This window comes from Sphaeramia orbicularis, chromosome 1 (genome assembly GCF_902148855.1).
Source record: "Sphaeramia orbicularis chromosome 1, fSphaOr1.1, whole genome shotgun sequence".
Lineage (NCBI taxonomy): Eukaryota > Metazoa > Chordata > Actinopteri > Kurtiformes > Apogonidae > Sphaeramia > Sphaeramia orbicularis.
The window spans coordinates 29,706,605-29,733,914 of NC_043957.1; the positions used below are offsets into that span (position 1 = coordinate 29,706,605).

Here is a 27,310-nt window from a genome sequence, read left to right on the forward strand (position 1 = left end):
AAGTCACCATACAAACTCAATTGCTGCTGGAGTAAAGTGTAAAGAAATGGAAATGTACAAAACAATAACAGAGCTTTAGCCTTTTTTTTTTTTTTATTAAGATTTCGAGACTCAGCATTGCTACCAAATATGCTGACTGAACTGAATGTTTAGCTGGTTTTAGAAGATGTTTTGGTGACTGATGGGGTCACTCTGTTGGTCATGAAAAGAGACCATACAAAGGAAGACAATTTAGACAGAAACTATTAAAAGCCAGTGGCCCAACTTGAAATTCACTGGTCAAGTAACAAATTCAGCGAGCACATTCACTTGACATCAAGTTCAAAGCTGCAGTTGTGATGAATGTTCAGGGGAAAATTGCTTCCTCTTACATGAAATAAATGAGTAATTGTGTAAATTTCCAAATAAATTAAAGAGAAAATAAAACAAAGAGTAGAGTAAAAGAATCTTTTTCATGGTGCCATTGTACCCCCGGGATTTTTGTAATTTAATTTACACAAGTTTTAAAAAAGAGGGAGGAGGAAAGAGCAGGTGGGAAGATAGAGGGACAGGTTCATGAGTGTTTTTTCTCCTTTTTCCTATTTTTGTTTTCTTTACATTAGATCAGGATGGCTTTAGGTAAATCTAAGTAAGAATACATTTTATTACAGTCAGACAGAACTTTGCTACTACCTTAAATATACAAGCACAAATACACAAAAATTCAAATCTCCAAAAAGGAACAAAAAAAAAAGACAAAATAAAAACATCCACACTAAATTATTTCTCTTTTATAAACATAAAAGATAAAAACAATATATTTTAGAGAGGGGAGGGATAAAAGTCCTGTGTTGCTCCTTGGTCTGTAGCTTTTCAGTATTGGTAGAAAATAAAAAAGTAACAATTGAAATGAAGGCGTTTAATACAAATTAAAAAACATTCTAGGGAAATATATACTGTATAAAAACTCTTAAAATGTGTTACTGTGTGTATGTGTGTGTGTGTGTGTTGTAAATGCTCTCTGGTTGAAGACTGCATCCTCTGTAGTCTAATCAGAGATGGCTCAAGCACTAGGAGACTCCTTCAATCATGTTTATCTGGGTGTGTGTCTGTGTGTGCGTTTCCCTAGTGCCATATCTCAGCTTTCATTCTAGTGTGTGAATTTCAATGACTTTACAGACTGGTTCTAAATTCTGGTCTGCCTGCTTTGGCTGAGCCACAAATATGCTCAGACCACCTCCTTCATCCTCTAACGTGTCGCACACATTCAAGCACACATTCACGCGCGCACACACACATATACTCTATGAACAAACGCAAGTCGCAAGTGACTCGTGCTTCGACAGGGGAGACCAGAACTGAGAGCCACGTTTAGAGGAAATGGTGGAGGAGTCGTCCCTAAGCAACTCTCCACCTTCTTGAAACCCCTCCGCTGCCACCATTCGCTGCACCCCCCACCCCCTTTCCCCCTCCCTTCCTTCAGTTCTCCCCCAGTTTGAAACCTCGAATCTCCTTGTCACATCTATCAGGTCACTGTCCAAACTGAAATTAGTGAGAGCAGACGGGACGTTTTGCGTATGAGATGAGGAGGGGGGAGGCAGAGGAGGGACACTGGGCTGGAATATGGGGAAGTCACGGCAACGACGATCTAAAACTTCCTCTGGCTCAGTGGAAAAGTCAGAGGAGGACACGCCTAACTCGGACATGATGAGCTCCCTCAAGTCGCCTGTGTTTGAGCTCTGAAGCCATGTCTGGGTTGGTGAGGAAGAGGAGGAGGAAAAGGAGCGTTTGCTATGGCGCTCCTGGCTGTTGGGGTGAGGTGGGAGCTGAAGAGGGGGGTGACAAAGAGGGGGCTGTGTCGAGGCTTGCGGGGCTCTGGGCTCTACTGCGATGCCTGTGAGGTGGGGTTGTCGCTCTTGCTCTCCTGGCTGGAGGGGGCCTTGTTGTTCCAGGGTGAGTTGGAACCCAGCGCAGGGGAGTTGTTGAAGCTGTCCTCGTCATCGATGCCGTTTGCTGCATCGAACTGAGTGTTCTCCAGCCGTGTGATCAGACGCTCGTCCTCGTCACCGAACTCCCCTCCCATCAATGTGGGCTCTCCCACCACCATCACATCCTGCAGGGTGTAAGAGATTAGACAATTTTTAAAAGGTTCAGTGTTTGTCCTTTCTACATCTTGACCACCAGCAGCGAATGAAAACACTGTGAAAAAGTCATGGCAGCCAGTGTTTGTTTTGTCTGTTCTAGATGGCTTTGTTTAGAGCCAACACAGAAGCACAGAGGCAAAACATAACTATGAATATTGTATTTAATTTCTGTAATTAGATTCATCCAGGTCCCTGTACATCCTACACATTGGATGGTTAAAATTATTATCTATGTCTGTCTTCAAGACTAACTTCTAAATCTTGTATTTGGTTAACACAAGGGATGGGTCATGATTTTTGTAGAGTTAATAGTTTATTAATAGTTTTTTATGCCCATCTTGGGTTGACACTAAGGTTATGTGTTTAATATAACAGTGTAAGGATGCAAGTTCAGTCCCACACCTTTTTGTGATGACAATCACAGAAGAGCAGACTTATGTCTCATCTGCGATAAACCTTTGTCTTTATGGAAAGCAACTACCAAGCCCCCATGCCTTAAAGACACTGGTTTTCTTGGTCTAAAACCACTTGTTGAATACATTCAGGTACTATCCATTCAACAGGCTCTAAAAATAATGAGATGTAAAAGGAATAAATCTTTAATGTTTTTTTAGTGGTAATACAAATCATTTAACAGAAATGATCTTAGAACTGTTTTTACCCTCGCCGGCCCTCACCGCATGGGTATTGTCATCAGTTTGTTGTCTGTCCATCTGTATGGGCAAAAACTTTGGCGTGGACTGAAGGCAGAGGGTTTTCAAGTGCGGGCACATTATGTATACTGAATGTACCTCAGTTCATTTGATATTGGAGTCCATAAACAAAATGTTACTGTTCTGGGGTGTAGTAGCAGTAAGCTGACAGTAGATGGCACTGGGGTACTCACTGGAACTTGGCTGGACAGAGGGAAGCCGCTACCAGGACTCTTCTTTTTGTTGTTGTTGTTGTTATTAGTTCCTCCTCCTCCGCTGATGGTGCTGCCACCTGACATCTTACGCTTCCGCCGTTTGTTAGGCGCCTGTCTTGATGGTTCAGCTATAAAAAAAGGAGGATACAGTTAGAAATCATTAAAATCATATCCATGTGCATGTATCTGTGCCTTTTTGGCATGCATTGATAAACCTACCTGGCGGTGCAACCATCCTCTGCCATTTCTGGAAGAGACAGGTCTTGAGGCAGTCTCTGGGACTGAGGCTGTACGTCTTGTGTCTGGACATCAGCTCCTGCATGGGCTCCAGAATAACACACAGCTGGACAAGGGCACAAAGAACCACAGGTTACCATTACAATATTTTAAGAAGAAATCTGGTGGTATAATTTAGTGCAATCACAGGGAGTAAAAGCAAAAAAGGGAAAAGAAAAGAAGAAAAACAAAACTCAACATGACGTTATGATGACAGAAAGATATATTAGTCAGGCAGAAAAAACAACACTATCTAGACCCAATGTATATTTTGTTAAAATTTAAAAAACAAAACAAAACATGAACTATTGGTCTAACTTTGTTCATGTGTGAAAACACCCCAAAACTTAGTGAATAGTTGGAATCGCAGCTAATCATTTGCTAAGGAAAACTGTAATTGGAAATTGAAACATGCCAGATAACATGGTAGTTTAGAGGCCTATGGCAGGTAAAGTGATATGACAGTGTGACAGCTCTACTCAGTTTGATGTTGGAGTTCACTATAATGGAATTATTTGAGGTGCAACCTGTGGTCTAAACAGGTGCAAAAAACACAGCAGAGTGTGGGAGAAGTCAGTAACGTTTACTGTGACACTGTATTATCGAGAAACTCTGGTGAAAACCCTCCTGAAGTAGAGGTGTGAATTAAGAACGTTTCCTAAAGACAAAATTAAGAGAAACGACTTCTACTACTGAGGTAAAAGATGTTTGTGTTTTACTTACTCGGAGGTAGTTAAGAGTGGAGTTGGACAGGCCGCATCTTGTAATATTTTTGGACAACTGGTCCAGCATCTGTGGATCCTGGGCCTGGGACATCAAAAGAAGACAGATAGCAAATTAGTTAACAGTAACAGACACACTCACAAAAAACACATTTATAACTATATTAATTCCCAGTCTTATGTCACTCACATGCATGGCCAGTATACTGCGGGGGATGAGTTCACGGTGTTGTCTGATGCTGAAGTGCCACGTCTTTATCCTCATCATGTCATCAAACATGAACTCCAGGTACAAGCGGCCCTCTACACACACCTACAATAGTTCAGAGGACTGAAGTCAGTCAACAGCAGCTGAGGACTAAAATGTGGATGCAGAGATGAAAACAAGTTGCCTCTGTTCAGGTTCACAACACTACAGCTGGAAGATGATGAACCAAGCTGTGGTTACACAGAAAATATTTCTTCACCCAAACTGCCATCATTGTGACTAGAACTGAACCATTTACATGGACGCTAAATAAAAGCATCCAACAACATGTGTTTATATATCCCAGAGCACATTTCGGACATGTGCAAAGTGGTTCTACTTGCTGTCAAGAAACGCATTTGCTGTAAATGTAACCCAAAGCAGGAGGTAGTCTTTCCCCAACTTTAAAAGAGTACAAACACTTGTCAAATATTTGTTTGAACTTGTTTCGAGCCTTTCAACCGTTAAGACATTCAACAATATTTACTTTTTAAAAACATATGTCTTCTATAAAAGTTGCATTGGCCATAGATTTATTTTGTTTTGCCATGTTTCTGTTGCTCCCAGAAACATATCACTTAATATTACATGGGACCAACACAGACAGAATATTTTTATTCCAATTGCCAGATTAATCATTTACACAATTCTTAGATGGTGGCATTTTTCTATTAATGGACTCTCAACAGGATTCCTTCCAATCAGACCAGTTTCTTCTGAATGAGGTGGCTACTTGATGCATTTCCATTGTAACTGTAATTATTAGTGGAATATTTGGGCCTTTGTAAATATTCCTACTGTCAAAAGGTTCAGTAAAGACATTTTCTGGAAAGATAGACCCAACAAATCAAATATATTTCTAGGCTATATTAGGGCAAATTATTTTCCCAAGAGTGACACCTGTAGAACATATGCACATGTACAGGGGTTGGACAAAATAATGGAAACACCTTCACCTCAAGATGATAATGCCCCAATCCATACAGCTAGAATTGTTAAAGAATGGCATGAGGAACATTCTAATGAAGTTGAGCATCTTGTATGGCCGGCACAGTCCCCAGACCTCAACATTATTGAGCATTTATGGTCAGTTTTAGAGATTCAAGTAAGACGTCGATTTCCACCGCCATCGTCTCTAAAAGAGTTGGAGGGTATTCTAACTGAAGAATGGCTTAAAATTCCTTTGGAAACAATTCACAAGTTGTATGAATTAATACCTCGGAGAATTGAGGCTGTAATTGCTGCAAAAGGCGGACCTACACCATATTAAATTATATTTTGTTGATTTTTTAAGGTGTTTCCATTATTTTGTCCAACCCCTGTATTAACAGAGATGTTTCTCTTATTTGTCCAGATTCTGTACTAACACACCTGTGTGAACATGGGCTTTCCATTCTGGGTGACCATGGTGCACTGGTCACAGTCAAGGGAGACAAAGTTATTGTGGAAGGATTCCTTGGGATGTTTTAGCACATAATAGAGCTCGGTGGCACCGCCTTCGAATATACTCCGGAAGTATCTTGGAATCAACGTCCGGCCAATTGCTGAGAGGAGGGGAGAAAACATAAGTGGCATAAGAATAGAAGTCAACACCATGCTCTGCTCTCAGTTTAACACTAGAGGACTGTGGCTCTTACTGTAACGTTTGGGTCCATCCTCCAGACAGAAAGTAATGGTCAACATGGCATCATCCTCAAAGAACTCTGTAGTGAATGCATCCCACCACAGGTTATCACACTCCTGCTGGACAGAGAGAGACAGAATCAGTTTTCCACACCATTCTAACTTGCTTTGTATATTGCAAGTCTCTGAGGGGGTATGTGTACCTCTGTCCAGTTCTGTAGCCTTTTGTTGAGTTCAAATATTCTGTAGTCCGTCTGGTTACCATATGGTGTGTGCCTCCTGGACCAACACAGAAAGACAGGAAGAGCACATGGCAAAAAAGGAGAACAGTAGATGAGAAAAGTTCATTTGGTGAAATAAGAAAGAGAAGTGAACTGAGCCGTAAAAACAACCAGATCAAAGCTCTCACGGCTTTTAGGACTGTTTCCTTGTCAGAGACTAAATGCAAAACACTACCGAAAGTGAGATAAGAACACAGCTTCCCACAGCCTTATCTATACTTGTGTAATTGCTGTTTTCACAGCAGATAGATAATGGGAAATAATGCAGTCTTACCCTATTCCTGGCTCCAGGTATGTGGGAGGATACATTGGGGTGGGACTGGAAAAACAAGAGACAGTGATTATTACATTCAGCTATGGTACTAATATGCCCTCCTTCAGGAGCTAGACTGTCTTTACTGCCCTGGGACGAGAGCCAAACATGGCACAAATTGGATGATACAACGAGACAGTAAATAACATGCTCAAGATACACACACATACAACAAATGGATATATCACTCACTACAAACTGTAAAATGCTGCACACGACTGTGCACAGATACACCCCCTAATCTTCGAAAGCCACACAAGTCAAATCAAATTTTGTTTAGCAGTAAATGTTACTTTCACAAAGCCAGTATTTGGCACCTGATTTAGGTGAGATAGCCTTACAGTAAAACAACAGTTTCATTTTTGATGACATCCGCCTGAAATAAATAATCCAACACTGCCTAAAAAGTGTACCTATTTTTTTCAACTCTAACCCAGAGACACACTCAAAGTAGTGCTTACAAAAGAAACAAAAAGAGACCATGGATCTCCTAAACTTTACCTAAACATAAAAAAAATGCCAAGCCTGAGTATTTAAGGAAATATATAAACTCCTTTATGAATGCAGCAAGTCACAATTAGTCATAATACAGCAGTGATAGTTGTAGCGACACTATTACAAAACACACACTACCCCATTATCAGTGGAAGATTTCTAGACAAACATCTCGTGTCAGGAACTGAAGTCATGTGATTAGGCTGGCTTTGTGAGACTGTATAAACACTACATGAAACAATGCAATCACCAAAAGAAGAGAAAGGCTTCAAAAAGGGCTGAGTGATATGACGCTGGACCCTATTTGACAATAGAAATGGTTGCATTGTTTCATATTATACTTGGTCAATTGTTCACTTCACCGTGTCACAAATGACACAGTTCATGTCAGTATTTTTTTGGTCATCTGAACAATTTCTCCAAATCATAAGGGCACATTTTGTGAGCTTGTTATATTTTATTTATATTTTTAATTTTATTTAGTAGCTAGTGTTTAAAGTGTGATACTTAGGTTAATACTTGATACTCTATATACCTATTGTCAAATTATGCATTCCCCTTTTTGCTGCTACAGTACTACTGTTAAAGATTGTTTGGTTTGGATACTGCAACTATAGTTCAAAAGTATTTCTGATCTTTTTATATTTTAGATATATGCTTACTTGAAAATTTACACAAAAGCTCTAAATAAGAAGAGAAAAGTTATCATAAGTAATCACCAGTTGTTCAGCATATATTAAATGTAATAAGAAACAGGTATTATGCTGTGTTCAATTTATGTAGTGAGTTTTTATTCACTGAAGTCACAAAATATTGTGACATAAGATTTGGGTGATATCACACAGCTCTAACTGTAGACTTCTATCCTGATCAGACTGTACATACAGAGATAACACTCACCCTACGTCTCTGTCCAGCATGGTGCCGGGATGAAAGGGGGGGAAAGTGCTACCGTTGGGGGGCTCCTTGGGGGAGTACAGCTTGAACGACTTGGAGGAACAGCCTGGAAAAAAATTTAAGGACAATTTTTAGAACCATCATGCATCTCATGTATATTTTTACATCACACAAAGTTTATGAGTGAGGCAGACAAAAACAAAAGCTAAATAAACTAGATGTAGCATCCACTGGCTCCGTTTGGACAGTACATCAAGGTGTGAACAGTGAGTCAAAAAACCCTGAGCGAACACCACCCTTCAGACATCCTTTACAGTGGTATTGCTACTGTTACCTACTTGGACACTTACAAATGATGACCACATAATGTGAGGCACATGCAGCCTGAGTTGACCAGCATGGCCCAGTTTCAGTTGGCTGCACTCATTAACAGGTCGTTCCCAGTGCACTAACTGGGGTGCATGAAGATGCAAAATAACTGTGACAAAAAAGGAACCCTCTGTAAACAATATGCTAATATAACCTGTTAAAGAAACTGCTGTCCTCAATCCTTTTACTGCACTTCATAAATAAACATAAACAAACCTTTACTGCCCCTGTTCACATACAGAGGGAAAAAGAACTATATGTCTGGATGTAACATACTCATATGCAGCTCCAATCCCTCTTACACTCTAATTGCCTGGCTCTCCTATAAAGGCCATCCAGGCATAGCAGCCTCGAGGTCGTGACCCCAGCCATCACCATGGTGAAGCCCCGCCTCATTAATGTCTGTGCCTTGTCTATGCATATTGAAGATATTGCTGACACACACTGTGTGCGTGTGTGTATATGAAAACAGAACAGATACTTTGGTATTTTGTGCAGTGAGCTGTCCTCTTCTGTTAATATAATATATATTTATAGCTGTATATGGTCACTTGTTGTGATTTGATCTGTCACCTTCTTGGAGAATTTGAGCGTAAATTATATTTTTTTCTAAATTCAGAATTTCTGCATTTCACAATTTTTACAGTAATGTTCATCTAGGTCTCTCATGAACAAAAAACTCTGCACTGAAAATCAGTTGAAGTGAAGGAAGAGGAAAGAGATGCACTTTAGGGACATTATGCATTTGATATGCAACTCATTTTATAGTATTTTTGTTCCAAACTATGCTAACCCTATAAACCTACATATACATAAATGTACACATACACACGCGATTACAAAATAAACCTAATATATGCTCCCTAAAGTCAGCATGTCTGTAAAAATAAGGCTCACATCCCTGGTATTAATCTAACAGGGTCTAATAGTAACCACAAAGTCTTCCAAACCTTCAACCAACTTGAATATAAATGTTACAGTAATGGTGAAACTTTTCCACAAGGACATGTTCAAAACAAAATGCACATCCTCAATATGGAACTAAGCCACAAAAGCCATCCATCTGAAACCCTACCTTCACTTTGTGTAAAAACAAGCCGCTTACGATATGAGCCAGCAGTGCTTTGCAATGGACCAACTGCAAAAGCAGAGAAAAACAAATGGGACTGATAAATAAATAAATAATCGATGGTTATGTGTCCATTAGTTGTTGAGAGCTCCATTAGCTCCTCTCTTCTCCTGTTAGCGGTTAATGACAGACAGTCACAATCACATCAGCTGGACTCCACTTCCTCCACTGGGAATCTCCCTTCACTCTCATATGCATTTACAATACATACATGCAGTCACTCGTTATATGTGCGCATATATTGAACTTTCTGCTACTGAATGGCTGTAACTGTCGTCGACCAACGTTGTGTACAACTGTCATCTTAAAACTGATTGTTACCATACATGGGTGAATAATCAACATTAAGGTTTCTTCTTATAACAGGCCTGCTAGCAATAACCCCTGTCAATAGCACCGTGGGTCCAAAAAAATGAGAATAACCCTTGATGGTTTTGGACATCTGCCATCGTGACGCCTATGGGGACAAGTAACCTATCCAAAACGGCGACATCTAACATTATAGCACTAACCTGCGTTAGCTAACTTTTAACAAAAATATCGACGTAAACCTAAGGAGTACCACTAAGCTAGCGTAAAAACTTAGTGTTTCATATGTGTCTGTACCAGAATATAAACAATCGTACGACATTTTGGCAAGGAGTTGTCTGCTTACAAAGGCAATTAGAGAGGCAGCGAGTGCATAATGCTAACACTTAGCTGCTAGCTAACCTAAAACATTTGACACAGGTGATTTCAGGACCAAAGTTAATTTAGTTACATAATCCCAAACGACACTAATTTAAACAAACGAGGTAGTCACACGAATCGAAACAGACACACACCATTAAAACCTACAAAACACGACTCGCTAAGACGTTGCTTACATACAACACAGCGGCACAGGCCTGTAATGGAAGCTAACGTTAGCGAGCAAGAAACAGTTAGCTAGTAGTAACCCGAAAGCTCGTATTAGCCTTCTTGCTAACGCCATAACGTTAAATCCCTTTTCAACGGGAAACACCGAAAAAAGACGACAAATACCAACTACAGTAGGTTGGAAACCACATTTAATTGCTAAAGTGGTCAGACGTTTCAGTCAAAGTGTGTGTTTGGGAAAAGCGACCCTTTACCTGCGAAGAAGTCCAATCAGAAAATTGATGTTTACAGATCCGTGATGATAGACCGTGTGTACGCTCCGTGCGTAAAAACGGATAGGCCCGCTGGACGGCGGTCGGCTGGACGCAACGTACCTACACAATACGTCCCTTTGACTTGGATCAATAAAAAATCTCTTCAAACCGTGAGACTGAAATGGAATACGGCCTAAATTGCGGGAGTCAGTCGGTTATGTTTTGTCCCGCATGAGGCCTTGTCAGTGGGCTGAAGCCTGCTGTGGGTTTACATACGGACCCCGATGAGCCCTTTGTTCACGGGAGGACATGAACAATAGCTGTAGGCCCTCCTCCTCCTCTCCCTCCGCAATGCATTTGCTCCTCTCTCCTCTGCCCAGCACCGCCAGCCGCCCTCTCCCCCTTCTCTCCTCCTCCCCACCACTCTAATGCACAACTGCACATAAAGGTTGTCTGCTAAGCATTTTTCCCCTTCCTTCCTCCTCCCTACATCCCATCCCTTCCCTGTAACTGACACAGATGAGAATTGGCCTAATGCCGCTGCGTGGAAGTGTGTGTGGAAATAAAGATCATGCTGGCTGCAAAGTGGTTTTCATGTTTGCCTAATTAGTGCACGTCAGTTTACTGCAAACAACTGAACTGAAGCGGTGACAGCTTTACCCCGGTCATTTCCCTGTAAAGTGATGCAAATGAAGGCCATGCAGCAGCCTGATCAGTCAAAAAGTACAATGTGATCTAATAAATTAACTTTCATGAGGATAACAGACTAGGGTTGTTGACAATTAATTGTGTCTTTGAGTTTGCATACTGATCTGCCTCCAACCATTACTGTTGGGAATCTCAGCAACACACACACACACACACACACACACACAGGAAGCACTAAGCCAAAAAGGAGAATCCCACAGGCTTTTAAATCTTCTTAAATCACTTCATATTATAATCAGATATTCAGATCACAGCCAAAGAGGACTCACCCATATGGCGGAAGTCGGGGTATAAAAAGAACAAACAAGTATTAGGTTAGGACTTTTCCTTCTGTACATAGACTGTTTGTGATATGTCATCGATTTTTGCTAAAGTAAGAAAAGGTAAGGAATCCCACATCACATTCGAGCACATTCCGCTTTGTAAGGGCTTCTGATTTATACACTGCTCATGTACACAGAGCGCAAACACAAGGGTTCATAAATGATTTAGTCACAAATTAGGCTTGTCTTGTGAGCAGGACTGTCAACACGATGGTAATTCTCAGCAAAACTCAACTCACAACAATTCCCAAACCCACTCCCACCAGTGTAAGACTAGCTTTATGTTTGGGTTTTACTCAGCGCTACAGATAAACTTAATGGAGGTGTTCCAGCTCCATGTAAACACTTTAAAGTCAATCATAAAACACAGGATAGTAGAATATGACTGTCTCGGTCACATTGCTTCCCTGTGTAGTCATTTACCCTGACAATCTACACAATGAAAACAATAATAGAAATAAACAACGATTAAGATATGTTATACCTTAAACTATTTAAATGTTCTATGAAATAAATCATCTTTTATACAGCCACAGGCTTTCTCATGGCTGCTCAATTTTAATTAAAAAACCTTATGCTTTAGTATATCTAGAAATAATGTATATTAAACTGGTCCTGAACTGAGCCACATGCAAAAAAATCAATACAAAAACCCACAATGAAATGACTTCAATACAAGTAAAATCTGTATATAATGTTTCTGGATTCACAGAACTGCTACATTAATGTATATGTATATATGCTATACATGTTGAGCTCATTTGAACAATGTTATAATATTTCAGTGACTTCCATCCGTGCATGGTTGTGGTGAATCTCATCAGACTGAGGTCAAATTGCATAAGATCAGCATTTAATTTAGGACCAGGTATGAAGTGGCCCGAGAAATGAAAACATCAGAATCCATATGACTTGTGCTATCCACGCCGTCATGAAAAAAAAAGGAATGTAATGGAAACAATGGCAAATCAAGTGAAAAAGAAATACACCCAAAGACATACATCAAAATGAAAATGAAGTAATAAATTAAAAAAAAAAAAATGAATCACCAAAATTAACTAATCGTTCAAGTAATTATGTGGCAAGTACTGCCAAGAAAGCAAATTATTTATAAAGCATCCTTTAAAAGTGGAATTATAAGAGTTGGTGCAAAGAAAAAAACAAGTAATAATAATAATAAGAGGAAGAAGAAGAAGAAGCTGTATAAGTACTTTTCAGAGGTACATATAGAGAACAATAAAAGTGATTAAAGTGATAAATCAAAACACTACACATGCAGTACAGTATCAAGCATAAATGACACAGGTGAGGATTTTTTTAACAGCTTCTAACAACCTATAATGACCCATCTTTGTCATAATTATTGCATTGAAGTACCTTGAGGTATAAAACTAACAGAAATAACATTAATTTATGATTACTTCCACAGTTTGTTATTTCAGTAATGACTTTGTTTATTTATGTTCTATCGTATCGGCCCAATTATAATCTTTTTTGCCGAAGTACATGGTTTGTTTTGATTCTGTATCTAGGTCCAGTTATTTTAGAAATGGCTTTGTATATCTGCCATGTTCAGCTTTTATTGACAAAAGGCAAACAGAAATGTAATTAAGTTTATATCTCCCAAAATTGTAATCTATGCCAATAAATGTCTCTTGTCTCTTTATAAGGTGTATGTGCATAATTAAAGCACTGTTTGATTTATACTAGAGCACTGGTATAAAGTTAATCATATTCATTTGTATGCCAATTAACTGTGAAGTCAAATTTGAGTATCACAACAGCCCAACATGTAACAGCGAGAAATATTGCAGTTATTTCTTCTCTGGAATAATACTGAATACATCCCTTGTTTCCCCAGAAAGATGACAGCTACTTGGTGTGGACCTCTTTGACGCTTTGCAGATTCTGATTTTGGGATAAATCTGGTGAAGTGAAGTGACTCTCAGAGAGCCAGACATGTAGAGAGGATAAGCTGCTCCGAGGCCTGTCTCTCACCCGACCGGCAACAAAGATGCCCGGGTTGAGTTTATGTATATTTGGTTTGACCATGGTAAGCCTGTGACATGAGCACTTCACAGCTCACGAGGCTCCTGTCAGTCTTTTGGCAGCATCTTTGTGTGTCTAGTACCAGGGGGAGGTTTAGTCAGTAGTAGCTTAGAGTGTGTGTTGTGGGTGACTTATGTGGATTTGCCTATCTTACATTCTCTGGCCCCTGTAGCCATGGCAACACGAGCAGTCAATGCTGTCACAACTGGAGAGAAAGAGAGAAGCTGAGAATCATCCATGGAAATGGACACACAAGGGTTAATCCTGTGTGTGTCTGTGTGTGTGTGTGTGTGTGTGTCTCCAAAGCTCACCCATTGAAATAGTACATGACGGGGTTAATCCCCAGTGCATGTGTGTGTGTCTGTGTGTGGTGATGGAGAGGAGGTGGGGGTAGGAGGTGTGGCAGGATAAGGCTTGAAGGGCTTACACACACCGTCTCTTTCGCTCTCAGGCATAGGGCAGGCCTTATCTTCAGCCAGCACCCCAACCCTGCACACACACACACGCACACACACACATATGCGCACGCACACACACACGCACGCACGCACGCACGCACACACACACACACACACACACACACACACACACACAAGCACACACAAGCACATGAACATGCACTGCTGCCTAACCTTCACTTCACCAGCTAGCCTCCCAACTCGCACTCACACATTCACACCTAAAGCCATAAATCCATGTATAATAAGTGATTAAAGCTGGAGCGTGCAGTGGCTGAATAAACTCCCTAAAGTGCGCTGTGTGATGTTTTCACTAAGCTCTCACTTAAACCTACGAGTGCAACTTGTTTAATTCATCCCTGTCAAAGTCAACAAAAGAAAAAAAAGAAGAAAGGGGGGAAACTTGTACACTGTTTCTCTGGACAACAACACAGAAAGAAACATCAATAAAAACAAGAATTTTTTTCCCTTTCAGCTATTTTTTTTTTGACCTCAGAGGTTTGTGTTTTTGTTGCTGAATCAGTTATAAGACTAAAAAAGAAAAGGTCAGCAAGAGACTTACCTCCTTCACTTTCTAGAGCCTCTGACATCGCCATTTTGTCACCAACAAATGCAGTCATTCTACAGTTAAATACTGATCTAACCCAAAGTCCTGGTCTCTATTTTCATGCTTCTCCCTCTCTCTGATATCTCCCATGTCCAGGCTATCAGGCTCAGGGGCACGAGAGGGGGGGTGCAGGGGCCTGGAGGATGCCTACAGTATGTGTGTGTATGTGTGTGTTTATGATTGTGTGCTATCGTGCACATGCTCCTGTCGCCTGTGTATGTGCAAATTGTGTGCAGTGTGCCACTTCTACTCACTAGTCAACAGGAAACTGAACGGCGCGCACATATCTGCTGGAGTTCTGATAACAAACGTCCCAGCTGTCCTCCCTTCAGTGAAGTCTGAGACACTGATCCGAGGACCGCCTCATGTTTGTCTGTGTGATAAAAAAACTTTTACATTTTACTTTTGTTTATTTAATATGAGCAATGCATATTGATGAATATCAGCATTAAAAAATAAGATGTGATAAACAAGCTGGATTTAAGCAAAATTGCTAATTTTCATCTGCAGTCTTTTAAAAGGTAGCAAAAACCAAATCACTACAAATTACACTATACAGTGTAACAAAAAGCCCTTTTTAAACACGTTCTCGTTGGAAAATGACAAAAAGGATATCAGTTTAATATTGCTTTTTCCATTGGTACCCCAAACAGAAATGACCACCCCAGTTTGTTTGTTTTTCCTTGACTATATTTTTAGCCAGGTTCACAGGGACACCAGTGTCCTGGCTGTAGTTTTAAATGTACATCTTAATGACTGTGTCGATGTTTAGTGCAGATTTTCAAGTAGCTGTCCATGAACCTGAATCCTATTGATTTTTGAACTTTCATACCAACTCAAAGCGGTGTGTTATGACTTTTTGTCAAAAACTATAAGGACCAAGACAAAAACCATTTAATTTTAGTGCATTCATTCATTTTTTTCACTTCTCAAACCGCTTGGTGCCTAAGAGAGTCATGAAGTTGCCAGATAACACCTATGGGTGATTTAGATGGACTATTTCACTTATTAAGGTGCATGTCATTGGACAGTGGGAGTACATGGAGAGAACCCACACAGACATGGGGGGAACATGCAAAAAGGCCCCACTGGCCAGTGTTGGATTCAAACCCAGACAGTCTTGCTGTGAAGTGAGGTCACTAACCACTGCACCTCTGTACCACCCTTTATTGAGGCTATTAAGCTTATAGACTCCCTAAAATGTGATAAGACTGTTAAACTATATGAGGAATTTTTTACAGAGAACAAATGTTAAAGAATCCCTTTGTATTTGTTTGTATGTTAAGATTGTTGTAAGTTATTGTGGCCTTGTCGATTACATGTTTGCTCTTTGCTAACTGTATTCTTTGAAATAAAGTAAAACAAACAAAAAAAACTTTTTTGAGGATATACTTGAAATTTTTTTTCTACCTTTTCTAGTATTTTGTTTACTTTGGCAGAAGTATACACTGTAAAAATGTCCTTTGCATTGATCTATGTTGACTTTTAAAGGCTCTGAGTGTGATATTTAGAAACAGCCTTCAGATTTTTGGTGACATCTTCAAGCAACATTGAATCAAACCCCCTCATCCTCATCTATGGTGGCTACAAAAAAAAAAAAACAAAAAAAAAACAAAAAAGTTACTTTTTAGAGCCAGTGTTTTTGATCAGGGGATATTAACTCTGTGAAAACTTAGAAGACATAGTGGTTAATGCACCTTAACACCTGCTATGAACAGGAAAAAACAAGCAGAGAAAGTACATTTAGAACAACTGTAGAAGAATGGCAGTCTGTTTGTTAGTAAAGATAAATTACTTAAACAAAATTACTATAAACAAAATTGTGATTCTCATTTTGTGATAATACATAGGTCAAAACATAATTCTGAACATTATATTCTAAATCTGTAATTAGATCCCTCTAATACCCCTTAAATCTGAGACACTGGACCTTTACCACGGAAAATAATATGGTTTATGACTAAATGTCTACAAAAGACATAATGTCCCCATTGGCCTCAGCTGTACTTTATTTATTTACTTTATTTAATTAGCAAATATTAGCTTCCATGCTAAACTGACACCGTGAACACAGTAAACATACTGTAGTGTTACAGAGGTTATTTTCTTTTGTTCAGACAAAGTAGTAGTAGGCTGATGATCTCATACCTGACATGTTTAGGCTGTCGCTGCAGCCTTCTTCTTCAGAGGCTGAAACATGTCAGGTATGAGAACATCACCCTACTACTACTTTGACTGAACAAATGAAAATTACCCCTGCAGCATCATTAAGATAAGAAGACAAAATGAATATTCTTGAACTACATACTGTAGAGTGTTTGCATTTGGGGGAATGAGTCGTAATCCTGACCAGGACACACCGGGCTACATTAAATCACTGAAGTATGTGCGACAGCCTGCCAATGACGTTTAGATACACCTAATCTCAACAGTATGTTTACCATCTGTTACACAATACTTTCAATTCTCTATTTTTCACAGGCAGACAATGTAAACATGTGACCTAAATGTAAAGCAGTTAGATTATAAATTCCAGCACTATATTAAAAAAATGAACTCAACAAGAGATGAATGAAAGTATGGTTTAGGGGAATATATATGACATCACATTCGCCCATAAGTAGCTGGGATAGGCTCCAGCAACCCCCTTAACCCTAGTGAGGATAAAGCGGGTTCAGATAATGAATGAATGAATGAATGAATGAATATTTTCATTCATGTTTCAGGTCGTACACTTTAAAAATTATTACTACTGTTAACTTTAAGTTGTGGCAACAGGGAAAAACATACAATTACTGAACAGACTTTTAGTTATAAATGATTTGTTGAAATATAAAATGCACCTCAGATGTTTTTAATATAGCTGAATTATCAAATATATACAAATGAATTATATTAGATTTATTTCACAAACTTGCATATTTGTCAAAATTACAGTTAAATTTCCATATTTTTTCTGTGTAACTAGCCACTGTTCAATGTTGCAAATCAACAAGAAAGCCTGCTTCTCTGCAAAATTTTATATTTATTTCAGGTTTTGTTTCCTCATGTAGCCATCGTTCTCTGTGTGATATACAGCCACTGTGCGTCACAGCCATCCTTTAGGAGGGGAGAAAGCATAACTGACCTACTATCATAGACAGTGAGGAGCCTGTGCTTTGAAAATGGCCCCCTCTTGTGGCCATAGTGAGTTAGTGTGTTTATTTTCATCCTGCCCTACAGTATTTTCTCACTCGCTGGGTGAATTCCCTACTCTGGATTTTCTCTGGCAGATGAACACAGACAAACAGACTGCAATATGGGAACTTTAGCGGCAAGTGCATCTCATGTTTTAAGAGGTCAATAGGTGAGGGGGTTAAATGGGAAGCTCAGCCAGGAGCCACTTTGGTATTAATATATATGTGTTTCATAAAAAAAGTACCTCCCCAAAAATGTCAGTGATATCCATAATTTTCAGTGTCATGCTTAGTTTTTCCCCTAGTGCTGATATTGTGCAGGTGGCTTACATTAAAGGGTGTGTGTGTGATGTAGGAGTGTGTGTGTGGCAGCGGCTGGTGTCAGCTGACAGCTGTGTGAGGGGAGATGACAGTGCCCTGATGCTGCGTTCTCTGTTCTCTGGGAGCCATTTTGTCTGTCTCTGATCTCAGAGTCAGGTCTGCTCCCCCCCAACACACACACTCTCTCTCCCCTAACCCACCCCCCCACCCACCATCACCACCACCACCACCACCACTCAGCCAATCACGTCACCGCTCAGCCTTGCAGAAAACATAGAAACACAGTCTGATCTCTCCTTCTCTCCCTCACCCTCCCTCCCTCCTTCCCTCCCTCCCATCCCCCTACCCACTCCTCCTGCGCTCCTACAGTGCTCATCTCCCACTTGCGCTCTCATCTCCTGCCTGAGCTCTTCTGCCTCTGCCTCCCCTCATGTCCCCCCCACCCGCCGTCACTTCTCTCCTCCCTCCTGTTTTCTCTTACTCACCCCCCTCCCTCCTGTTCCTCTCTTATCCACATCTTTCCTCAGTATCTGTTCACATCCCTCACTCTTTTCCCTCCGTCACACCCTCCTCCTCCTCCTCCTCTTTAGGCTCTCTTGTTGTGCAACCCGTTTCTAAACAGCTCAGCCTTTGTGCGTTTTTGTCTGTTGCCATTTCAGCCAGGCTGCAGTCTTTACTCATTTTCCTCCAATCAGGGACACCATGTGACTCTCTGCATGAGAGGGCACAGTCCCTTCCCCCTTCTCTCCTCTCTCTCTCTCCTCCTCCCTCTCTCTCTCTCTCTCTCTCTCTCCTCTCTCTCTCTCCTCTCTCTCTCTCTCTCTCTCTCTCTCTCTCTCTCTCTCTCTCTCTCTCTCTCTCTCTCTCTCTCTCTCTCTCTCTCTCTCTCTCTCTCTCTCTCTCTCTCTCTCTCTCTCTCTCTCTCTCTCTCTCTACCACCCTCCTCCTCCTCTCCCCCGTTTCCTCATCTAGCCAGCCAGCCAGCCAGGCAACATACGCTAGCAATCAAGGGAGTCAAAGAGAAAGAAGGAGTGAGGGGAGGAGGGGGGAAAGGGGAAGGAAGAATGATGGCATATACACAGTGCAGAGGGAAACAGAGTGCAGTAAGATGAATCAGGGTGTACTGAATGTAAGGTCTGGGTAGGCTGAATAAAAGTCTACTTTCCACAAAACATCTGTGGCTTCAGAGCACAGCAACTTATTATGTATCTTTTCATGAATCTGTTTCAGCTCCAAGCTCATCCCATCACACTCCACTGCTGCTCCGCTGTTTATGTCATCCACATGTCGGGACACATGCTGCATGTGTGTTCGTCCACACACACGAACCTGGAGCCCACACAAGAAGGGGGGAGGATCCCTCTGTGTTGAACATGGCTCAGGAATGTAAACAACAGCGAGCGAAAGAGAGGGGAAGGACTAAAGAGAGACTTGCAGTTTCATATTTTCTTTTTTAATATGTTTTCTATCATACAGTGCCTTTAGACCCTTTATAATCTTTTTCTGAAGAGAATGATGGGAATAACTTGGTAGTCAGTCTGCATATTAACCAGCATCACAGTAGGGTCAAGCTTTGGGTTCATTTGAAGTTGACATGAGTGAATGAATGTGATTGCTCCATATTTGAGGGCAGTGTTTACTTTGGTTTTCAGGACCCTCATGTTGTATGGAGGTGTGTGAATATAGGTGAAGTTTTCCTTTCACCACACACTTTGTTTTAGGCATCAGGGTTTGCATGCAGCAGGAATACTTACAAAAAGTTTCACTTTACTGATGTTTTTTTTTTTTTTTTTTAAGTTAGAACTTTGGCAAAATCTGAGTTTACATCTACAACAAAGCCAGAGACACCAGAGGATGAAAACCAGAAGAATCTAATTTCCATGGCATCAGACAAGATGTAGAAAGGGCAACTATTACGCTTCCTTTTTTACTGGAGCAAAAATGAGATGCAAAACAGAGAGGGAGAATCCATAAAGCACAGAAACTGAGGCGAAAGGAAAAGGGAACACCAGAGAGAACAATACGAGAGCAAAAGTGGAGCGCAGGAGTGCAGTCATACTTCTTATTTGGAAATTTCCATGACCACGTTGATTAAATATGCAATCTGACCACAAGATAGCTAAGGCCCGATTCTAAACAAATGCTCCCCCCTCTGACGAGCAGGCTTGTTTAACGGCTGAGGTGGCAGCGTTGCCTTCGTAACACGGGGCACTGCGCAGAGATTGAAAACACACGCGCTCAGACCCCACGTGCACGCACAATGCAACTCTTGCGTGGCTGCATGTTTACACAGATTCATCACGATCCTCATTGTGTGTTCTAGGCAAATTGTATGAAACATAAATGCATCACAATGACTGGTTTGAATGTTTTTTGTTTTTGACAGCTTTCTAAATGTCATCATTGATTCATCCACCTACAGATCATAACTCCAGGAAGAGTTGGCATTGTCACATTATTGCTCTTTGAAAACTTTCCGCCATTGAAGTAATATGTCAGCTAAAGAGTTTCCAACCCACGAAACATGGGACCAGTTAGTGTTTCCATCTTCCTAATGATTCAAGTCAGTACTGGCACCAGAGTAATCTGATCCTGGATGCGTGGTTGGCTAAATTTCTCTATCCACATCCAGACTGTTTGAGGGTTGACCACAGCGGCCACTGTGGCCTGTAGGCAGGAGAGGAGAGGAGGCCACGTCAGGGTGATACTGCATCCCATACAGGCCTGAGAGAAACACACACAGAGAAACTCACACAGCTCTATCATTTACTTCCTCCATTCCTGCTGCTGAATATTGTATGACAGTAGATTCTGAGTACATCTGTCATGATTATGAATACATTTTCAGCTATAGGATTATATTTCATGTCCCACACGTTCCTATCAGTAGTGCAACATAAATCGCTGTAACATTTAATAATATATTGCCCAAGGCACAGCAGCACAGGGTTATTTCTAGACCCTGATTCCTCTTTTCTTTCCTCCTCTGTCTGATTAAAGTCAATAAAATGAGAAGAATTATCTGTTCACTGTCAGGCACTCAAGACCCAAACATAACTGTTTGGGGACTGCAGGGAGTTCGGAGCCTTCACAGACAGTGAACAAGTCGCACACCTCTCAATACGGTGGTCTAATATGACTGATATTACTCCCTGCAGGTCCCTCTCAGAGGCTCTGCTCCCATAGGCTCCATGGACTCAACTTAATCAATTTTTATTAAAAATGGTGACAAGCAATGGTCAAACTTGCAATTTTTTAGGGATTATGTTGTTGATTTGCTTTCGAGTTAGGACTGAAATAAAACTAAGCCCTCAGCTGTGATTTTTTTTAACTGCCTACTTTAAAAAAAGGCAGGTCAAGACAGGACAGACACACAGGAGGAAGCAGATGGAAAGTGATAGAAGGCAGCAGCGAGCTGACGTGTAATCTGTGCCTCTAATGCTGAGGGCAAGGTCAGCATGTCTCAGCCCTGTTTCTCCCTTTCAGGTATGTACGCACTACACTCTTTCCATGAACTCTGGAAGAGAAAGGACTTCTGGGTAAAAGAGAAAGAAAAACTCACTAACAAGGCCATTATAAATCCATGTCAGTCTTTTTGGAGCACAATAAAGAGAGCAAAAGTTACATGATAAGGGTTGTTAAAAGTGATGGACCATTTAAATAATTGGAGCAATGCTGCATTTTCTTGTCTGTATGAGTAAGAAAAACTGCTCCTACACCTGAAGGAGTATCTGTATCACTTTCATCAAGCCTTTTATGCATCATAAATTATATACTCCTGTGTGAGCTGTAAAACATCAAACATTCATTAATAACTCTTGTGTGGGAAGAATCAATCGGGCAACGCTTTGATCCAAGTCAGTGATCTTTGCCCTTTAAATGTCACACTTTGATCCTTCTTCCCTCTTTCTTTTTGCTATGTCTGCATGACAGAGCAGTCCGTTTTTCACTGGACTTCACTCTGAATAAGTCTGTGTTGACCATAAGAACTTAGCTTTTAAGCCAGACCATCCATCAGAGATCATCATCATCAGAAGCAACAAGAACAACAAACTGGCAGAGGTAGAAAGAAGTCACTTTCATGGTGCCATAGCAACAACTTCATGTCTAGATGTCTGCACCACAAAGTGAGTGGTAAAAGAAAAACAATGATCTTTTTCTCTTTATTCTTTAAACTAAACAGCGTTCAGCCTCACCATGAAAAGCAAAGTTAAAACAATCCCTATCCAATCTCTTCCAGTATTTTCTTTGCTCTCCATCCTTTCAATTATCACAGAGGGTGACCTCCCATGAGCCTTTGCAAACAGAGCCCCAGGGCCCAGGGCACCTCTCTCCCTGTCTCTTTCTGCCAGAGTCACGCCACGGCAGCGGTAGCACTCACTGACCAAAATACAACAACAACAACAACGAGCACAAAAAGTCAGCGGCTGGCAACAGCAGCAGCAGCAGCTTAAGCAGGGCTGTCGTTAACGGCAACCATCACCAACGGCAGCTACTTACCGGGACACGCGCAGCCGCCCACGGACATCTTCTCACATGTCTGGTGTGAATCCGATCAGAATGATGGTGGTGGCTCTGTTATCCCCTGCTCTCTTCCTCTTCACTCCTCTCCTCTTTCTCACCAGTCACTCCTGCCGCCACTGAGGCTGCTCACATGAGCGTCTGTTATCCCCACGGTTCACACACACAGACACACACACTGACACACACACCACCAGGGAGCAAAGAGAGAGAGAGTGAGTGAGAGGAGGGGAGGTAGGAGGAGGAGAGAGTCAGAGAGAGTGACGACAAGGGAGGAAAAGAGAGAAAGAGGGGAAGAAGAGGTTAAAAAAAGAGCACACACACATACACAAAGGATCGGATTCTCTCAGTTGTAGCTGTACACTGTGAATCACACAGTATGTGTGTGTATCTGTATCTGTGTGTGTGTTTGTGTTTTAGAGTGAGGAGAATTCTGTTCCTGCCTCTGCTCTGCCCTCACCCTCATCAGCCCTGCAAATTACAGCTCAGGTGGGAGGAGAGAGGGAGAAAGAGAGGAAGAGAAAGGGAGGGAACGAGAGGCTGAGTGCTTGAAAGAGTGAGCAAGAGTGAGAGACACTGTGTGTGTGTTTGTGTGTGTGTGTGTGTGTGTCTGTGTGTGCGTGTGTGTGTGTGTGTGTGTGTGTATGTGTGTGTAGTAGTAGAGCGAGTGAGGGCGGGAGAGGGAGAGTGTAGACTGTCAAAGTGACCTGAGAGGCAGATTTGAGAGAATAACAACCATGTGATGTGGGTCCTTTTTTTTCTCCCCCTTTAAATATGTAAAGGCTGTTTTTCACCGCTGCTGTTAGAAAAGACACAAACACACACACTTTGGCATGTACACACACACACGCACACACTGAGAGAGGTATACAGGTCTAAATAATCTTCAGGAAATCTGGTGGCAGCAGTGCTGTGTGTGCATGTATGTGTGTGTCTGTGCTGCAGCCGTCTGAGTGGCCTGTTACCATCCAGTGAAGGTCTGCTACAACGCGACTGAGGGCAGAGGGGGGAGGGAAAAGGGGGAGGAAAAAGGCGGGGGGGACTGACGTGCCTTGACTCTCTCTCTCTCTCTCTCTTTAGTCTCTCTTTTTCACCCATTCACTCTCTCGCTCCGTTAGTCTTTCTGTCTGCAGTATGTCACACAGTGTTGCTCTCTCGCTCCACTCATCTTCCTGTCTACTCGGCCATTTATCTCCCCCCCACCTCCCATGCTGTCTCTCCCTTTCCTTATTACTCTTTTCTTCTGTTCTACCTTTCCTTCCCACTGTTTCCATCTCGTTCCGTGTCATTTGTCTCTCCAAGTTTGCATGTGTGTTTGGATGTGAGTGTTATGTGTGAAACTTGTTAAGCCCTGAGCATTAGACTATATATAAATATTCCTTTGTTTTTTTTACTCCTACATGCCTTGCATGTCATTCATTCTTTCTTTATTATTTTAGTCGATTCCTAAGTCCTACTGGTAGACATACAACACCAAATGCATCTAGCGCCTGGCTTAGCATAAAGATTAGACTGTTAGCCTCTTTTACAAGAGCAAAATACAGCCTTACACAAAGTCCAGAACCTCTACAGGACATTAGACTGTAGCGTTGAGATGGACTGATTAATTGGTTTGATTGATTTACGCCAATCAGTAATGGCACAAGTTATTGTAAAGAACTTATATTGACTTGAACCAAAAGCTAATTCATCAGTTTATTGTATAAGAATCATAGAGAGAATCAAAGAGTCATTTTGCCATTTTTGGACTATAATTTGTATTGAAACAGCACAGTTTAGTTCTTTTCCTGCGATGTCTTTCACTGTACTCTGCTACTGTCAGAAACTTATATTGATAGAAGTGAAACCTAATTGTTTGCTCCATGTCTACACCTCTTCCACATTGGACTAAAAGATGAAAAAATAATGACTCAGAGGGAAAATAATAAAATAACATAAAGTTTACTGTTGTTCAGTTTCCAACTTATTTATTTGGGTCTGTAGTAGTTTGATTAGAATTTCCATTCCACAGTTATCTAGTTTCTAATAAAGTGAAAAACAGTGTCAGATGTCAGACATGAATAATACATTTTCAGTGTTTTGGAGCATTCATATCAGCCAGTTAATCAGCTCCCCACTGGTCAACCTGTATTATGGTATTTACATATAAACTGGAGATTAAGCATGTCGCGGTTTACAGAGTTCATATATAACTTACAGGAGGTCAAGGTCAAAATAGTGTTTGCTAAGAGAACTGTCGAATAACAAACATTTAGAGGTATTAGTAGGTGGATTTGGTCACCTTTGGACACAGCCAGACTAATCACATACTTATTTCCAGTCTTTGTGCTGAGCTGATATAACAAACTGGTAACTGCAGCCATTTATTGTGCAGACATGTGGGCGGTACCAGTCATTTCAATTCCATGTAAGAAAGCAAATAACCTCATTTCTCCAAAAATGCTACATTAGTTTAAAGGTTCCTACTGAATGGGTTGGAGGCTGTGTTCCACAAACTGAGTCGAAGGAAAACCATTGAAAGTAGACTAATCCATTGTTTGTTTTGGACTTCTCATGGACTTGATGACATATAAGAAATATCTACTGATGACAGCACCGGCATTATTCATTAAATCGGTGTCTCAAAGAATGAGTCTAAATAAGAGCAGCCATTAAAATGACAATGACAGCAAAAGTGGGGGACCTGCCACATGTGGACAATCACTGCTAATTCAGAGACTAAATGTTCAAGCTATTCAGAGGTCATGACCCGAAATAAAGCCCAGAGTAAAATACACCTCAAGAGACTCCAAGCATACAGATGAAAGACCATACAGAGCTGTGTGTAGGAACATATAGAGAGTGACATCCTGCACTGTTTCCCTCCAAACATCAGGCATCAAAGAGTTTTCTTAAAATAAGGATCTGTCTTTACATGCAAAGAGGAACACAAGTCTGCATAGATCGCCTCGCCCACATATTTCTACTTCTCTCTTTTAAGACACTTGCTCTTTGTCTCCCACCCTCTCGCTTTCCTCACCCTCTGTCTCATTAGGCAGTATCTCATTTTGAGGAGGAGAGTGTTAAGCCAATCACAGAGGGGAAGATGAGCGGGGGGGTGGGGGGTGGAGAGAGAGAGACGGAGAGGTTGCGGGAGGAAGAGGGCAGAGATGGAGACAGAGGAGGGAAAAGAGAGGGCGATGGATGGATGGAGAGAGAGAGAGAGAGAGAGAGAGAGAGAGAGAGAGAGAGAAAGGGGGGGGGGGGGGGGAGGAAGAGAGAATAAATAGCTCTGGCGCACTCGTCCCCCATTACCCCGGGAGGGCACTGTCGCCATGGCAATGTGGCAGAAAAAGGATAGCACAAGCATGATGAGCTTCGACACACACACACACTTATAAATGAAAACTGTGATTCACACATATATCTGCCCACATTTAACAGTTTGATACGGACAGTTTTGACAAGTTCATACTTATCAAATGGATGTGTGTGCAAAACGCGGCATCTTACACCTAACCATAATTATTCATATAAACACAAACACACACACACATTAACACTTTGCCAGTTAGCAGACAGTCAAAGCCCACATAACACAGACAAATAAAAGAAAGCTGTGCAGGGAGCTAAAGCATAAAAGACTTGACAGTAAACATAAAACAAGGAGGTGAAGAAAAGGCGTTGGAGAGGAAAATACAAAAGAGAAACAGGAAAGCCATTTCTGGAGCTAATCAAGTGCCGTAGCTACCTGCTGTGCTTGCCTTGCAATAAACTTTGTAAGATTAGGATGAGTATTTCTCTTAAATGATTCCTCAGATCCTTGTTTTTATTCTCTCTAATCTTGTATCTTTTCTTCTGCTGCTGTTTTTTTTGGTTTGATATGAAGCGACAGGCTCGGCTGTAAACACAATATACCTAATACAGTATTTAACCTCGTTTCTTTAGCTCCAATGATAAAAACCTGACACTGGCTGTTAAGTCACTAAGGTCAATTCCTACTCACAAAGTTCATCTATTATAATAGTTTCATGCTTGGCAGGTGCTGCAAAGAGGTTATCAGAGTAAAATCAGCTGCGCATGCAAGCAAAGAGCTTAAAGTGCTAAAACAGGGTCATTTTTTCCACTTTACAACATCAAATTTTAAGGCCACATTTTAATTTGGTTTGATTGATTTAACCCAGCCTATCCAGCTTAAAAAATGACCCCAGCTGACCCTGCGACCTAGACACCACCACTGTGAGCGTGTTCAACCATTATACTCATATCAAAAAGTTCAACTCCATTTAGACAGCTTTAGTTACTTTTAGGATGAAGATTTTACCGGAAGAACTATATCATATAACAAGACAAACTGTTTATGATCAAACTGATGTTTTACATGCGTAAACAGTGTTTTGTCCCACTAAACATCTCACATGGTTTCATGTCAGTAAATGTTTAAATCATCTAATATGTTACCATTAACCATGTGATGAGTCTTCAGAGACATCAGATAAGTATCTCTGTAGATAAAACTTTAACAACTCTTCACTATTAATAATCTAATGACGTATCAGTCACATGAACTAAACCCACTCTTTAACACTTAACCATATTTTGCTGTTAAAACCTATTACCTTAGAATTTTATGTTGCTATATTTATAATTTTGAATGGGTTTAACCACCTCAGC

General features: G+C 40.9%; 1 protein-coding gene across 3 annotated transcripts; it reads right to left on the reverse strand.

Moving 5' to 3' along the window:
* Positions 1-73: 73 nt before the first annotated feature.
* On the reverse strand, positions 74-23,076 carry ldb1b (LIM-domain binding 1b). Of its 3 annotated transcripts, none has more exons than XM_030134687.1 (11): positions 22,637-23,076; positions 7,888-7,990; positions 6,454-6,498; positions 6,102-6,177; positions 5,913-6,018; positions 5,647-5,819; positions 4,219-4,341; positions 4,030-4,113; positions 3,250-3,373; positions 3,010-3,158; positions 74-2,092 (listed from the first exon to the last, which is right to left on the reverse strand). In XM_030134687.1, the coding sequence occupies exons 1-11, from the start codon at positions 22,662-22,664 to the stop codon at positions 1,862-1,864; spliced, it is 1,242 nt and encodes a 413-aa protein (XP_029990547.1). In that variant the 5' UTR covers positions 22,665-23,076; the 3' UTR covers positions 74-1,861. The 3 variants fall into 3 exon arrangements, with proteins under 3 accessions (XP_029990547.1, XP_029990538.1, XP_029990557.1); XM_030134678.1 differs by lacking the exon at positions 22,637-23,076 and adding an exon at positions 14,595-14,718 and having other exon boundaries at positions 5,913-6,015; XM_030134697.1 differs by lacking the exon at positions 22,637-23,076 and adding an exon at positions 10,495-10,903.
* Between the last annotated feature and the right edge of the window lie 4,234 nt (positions 23,077-27,310).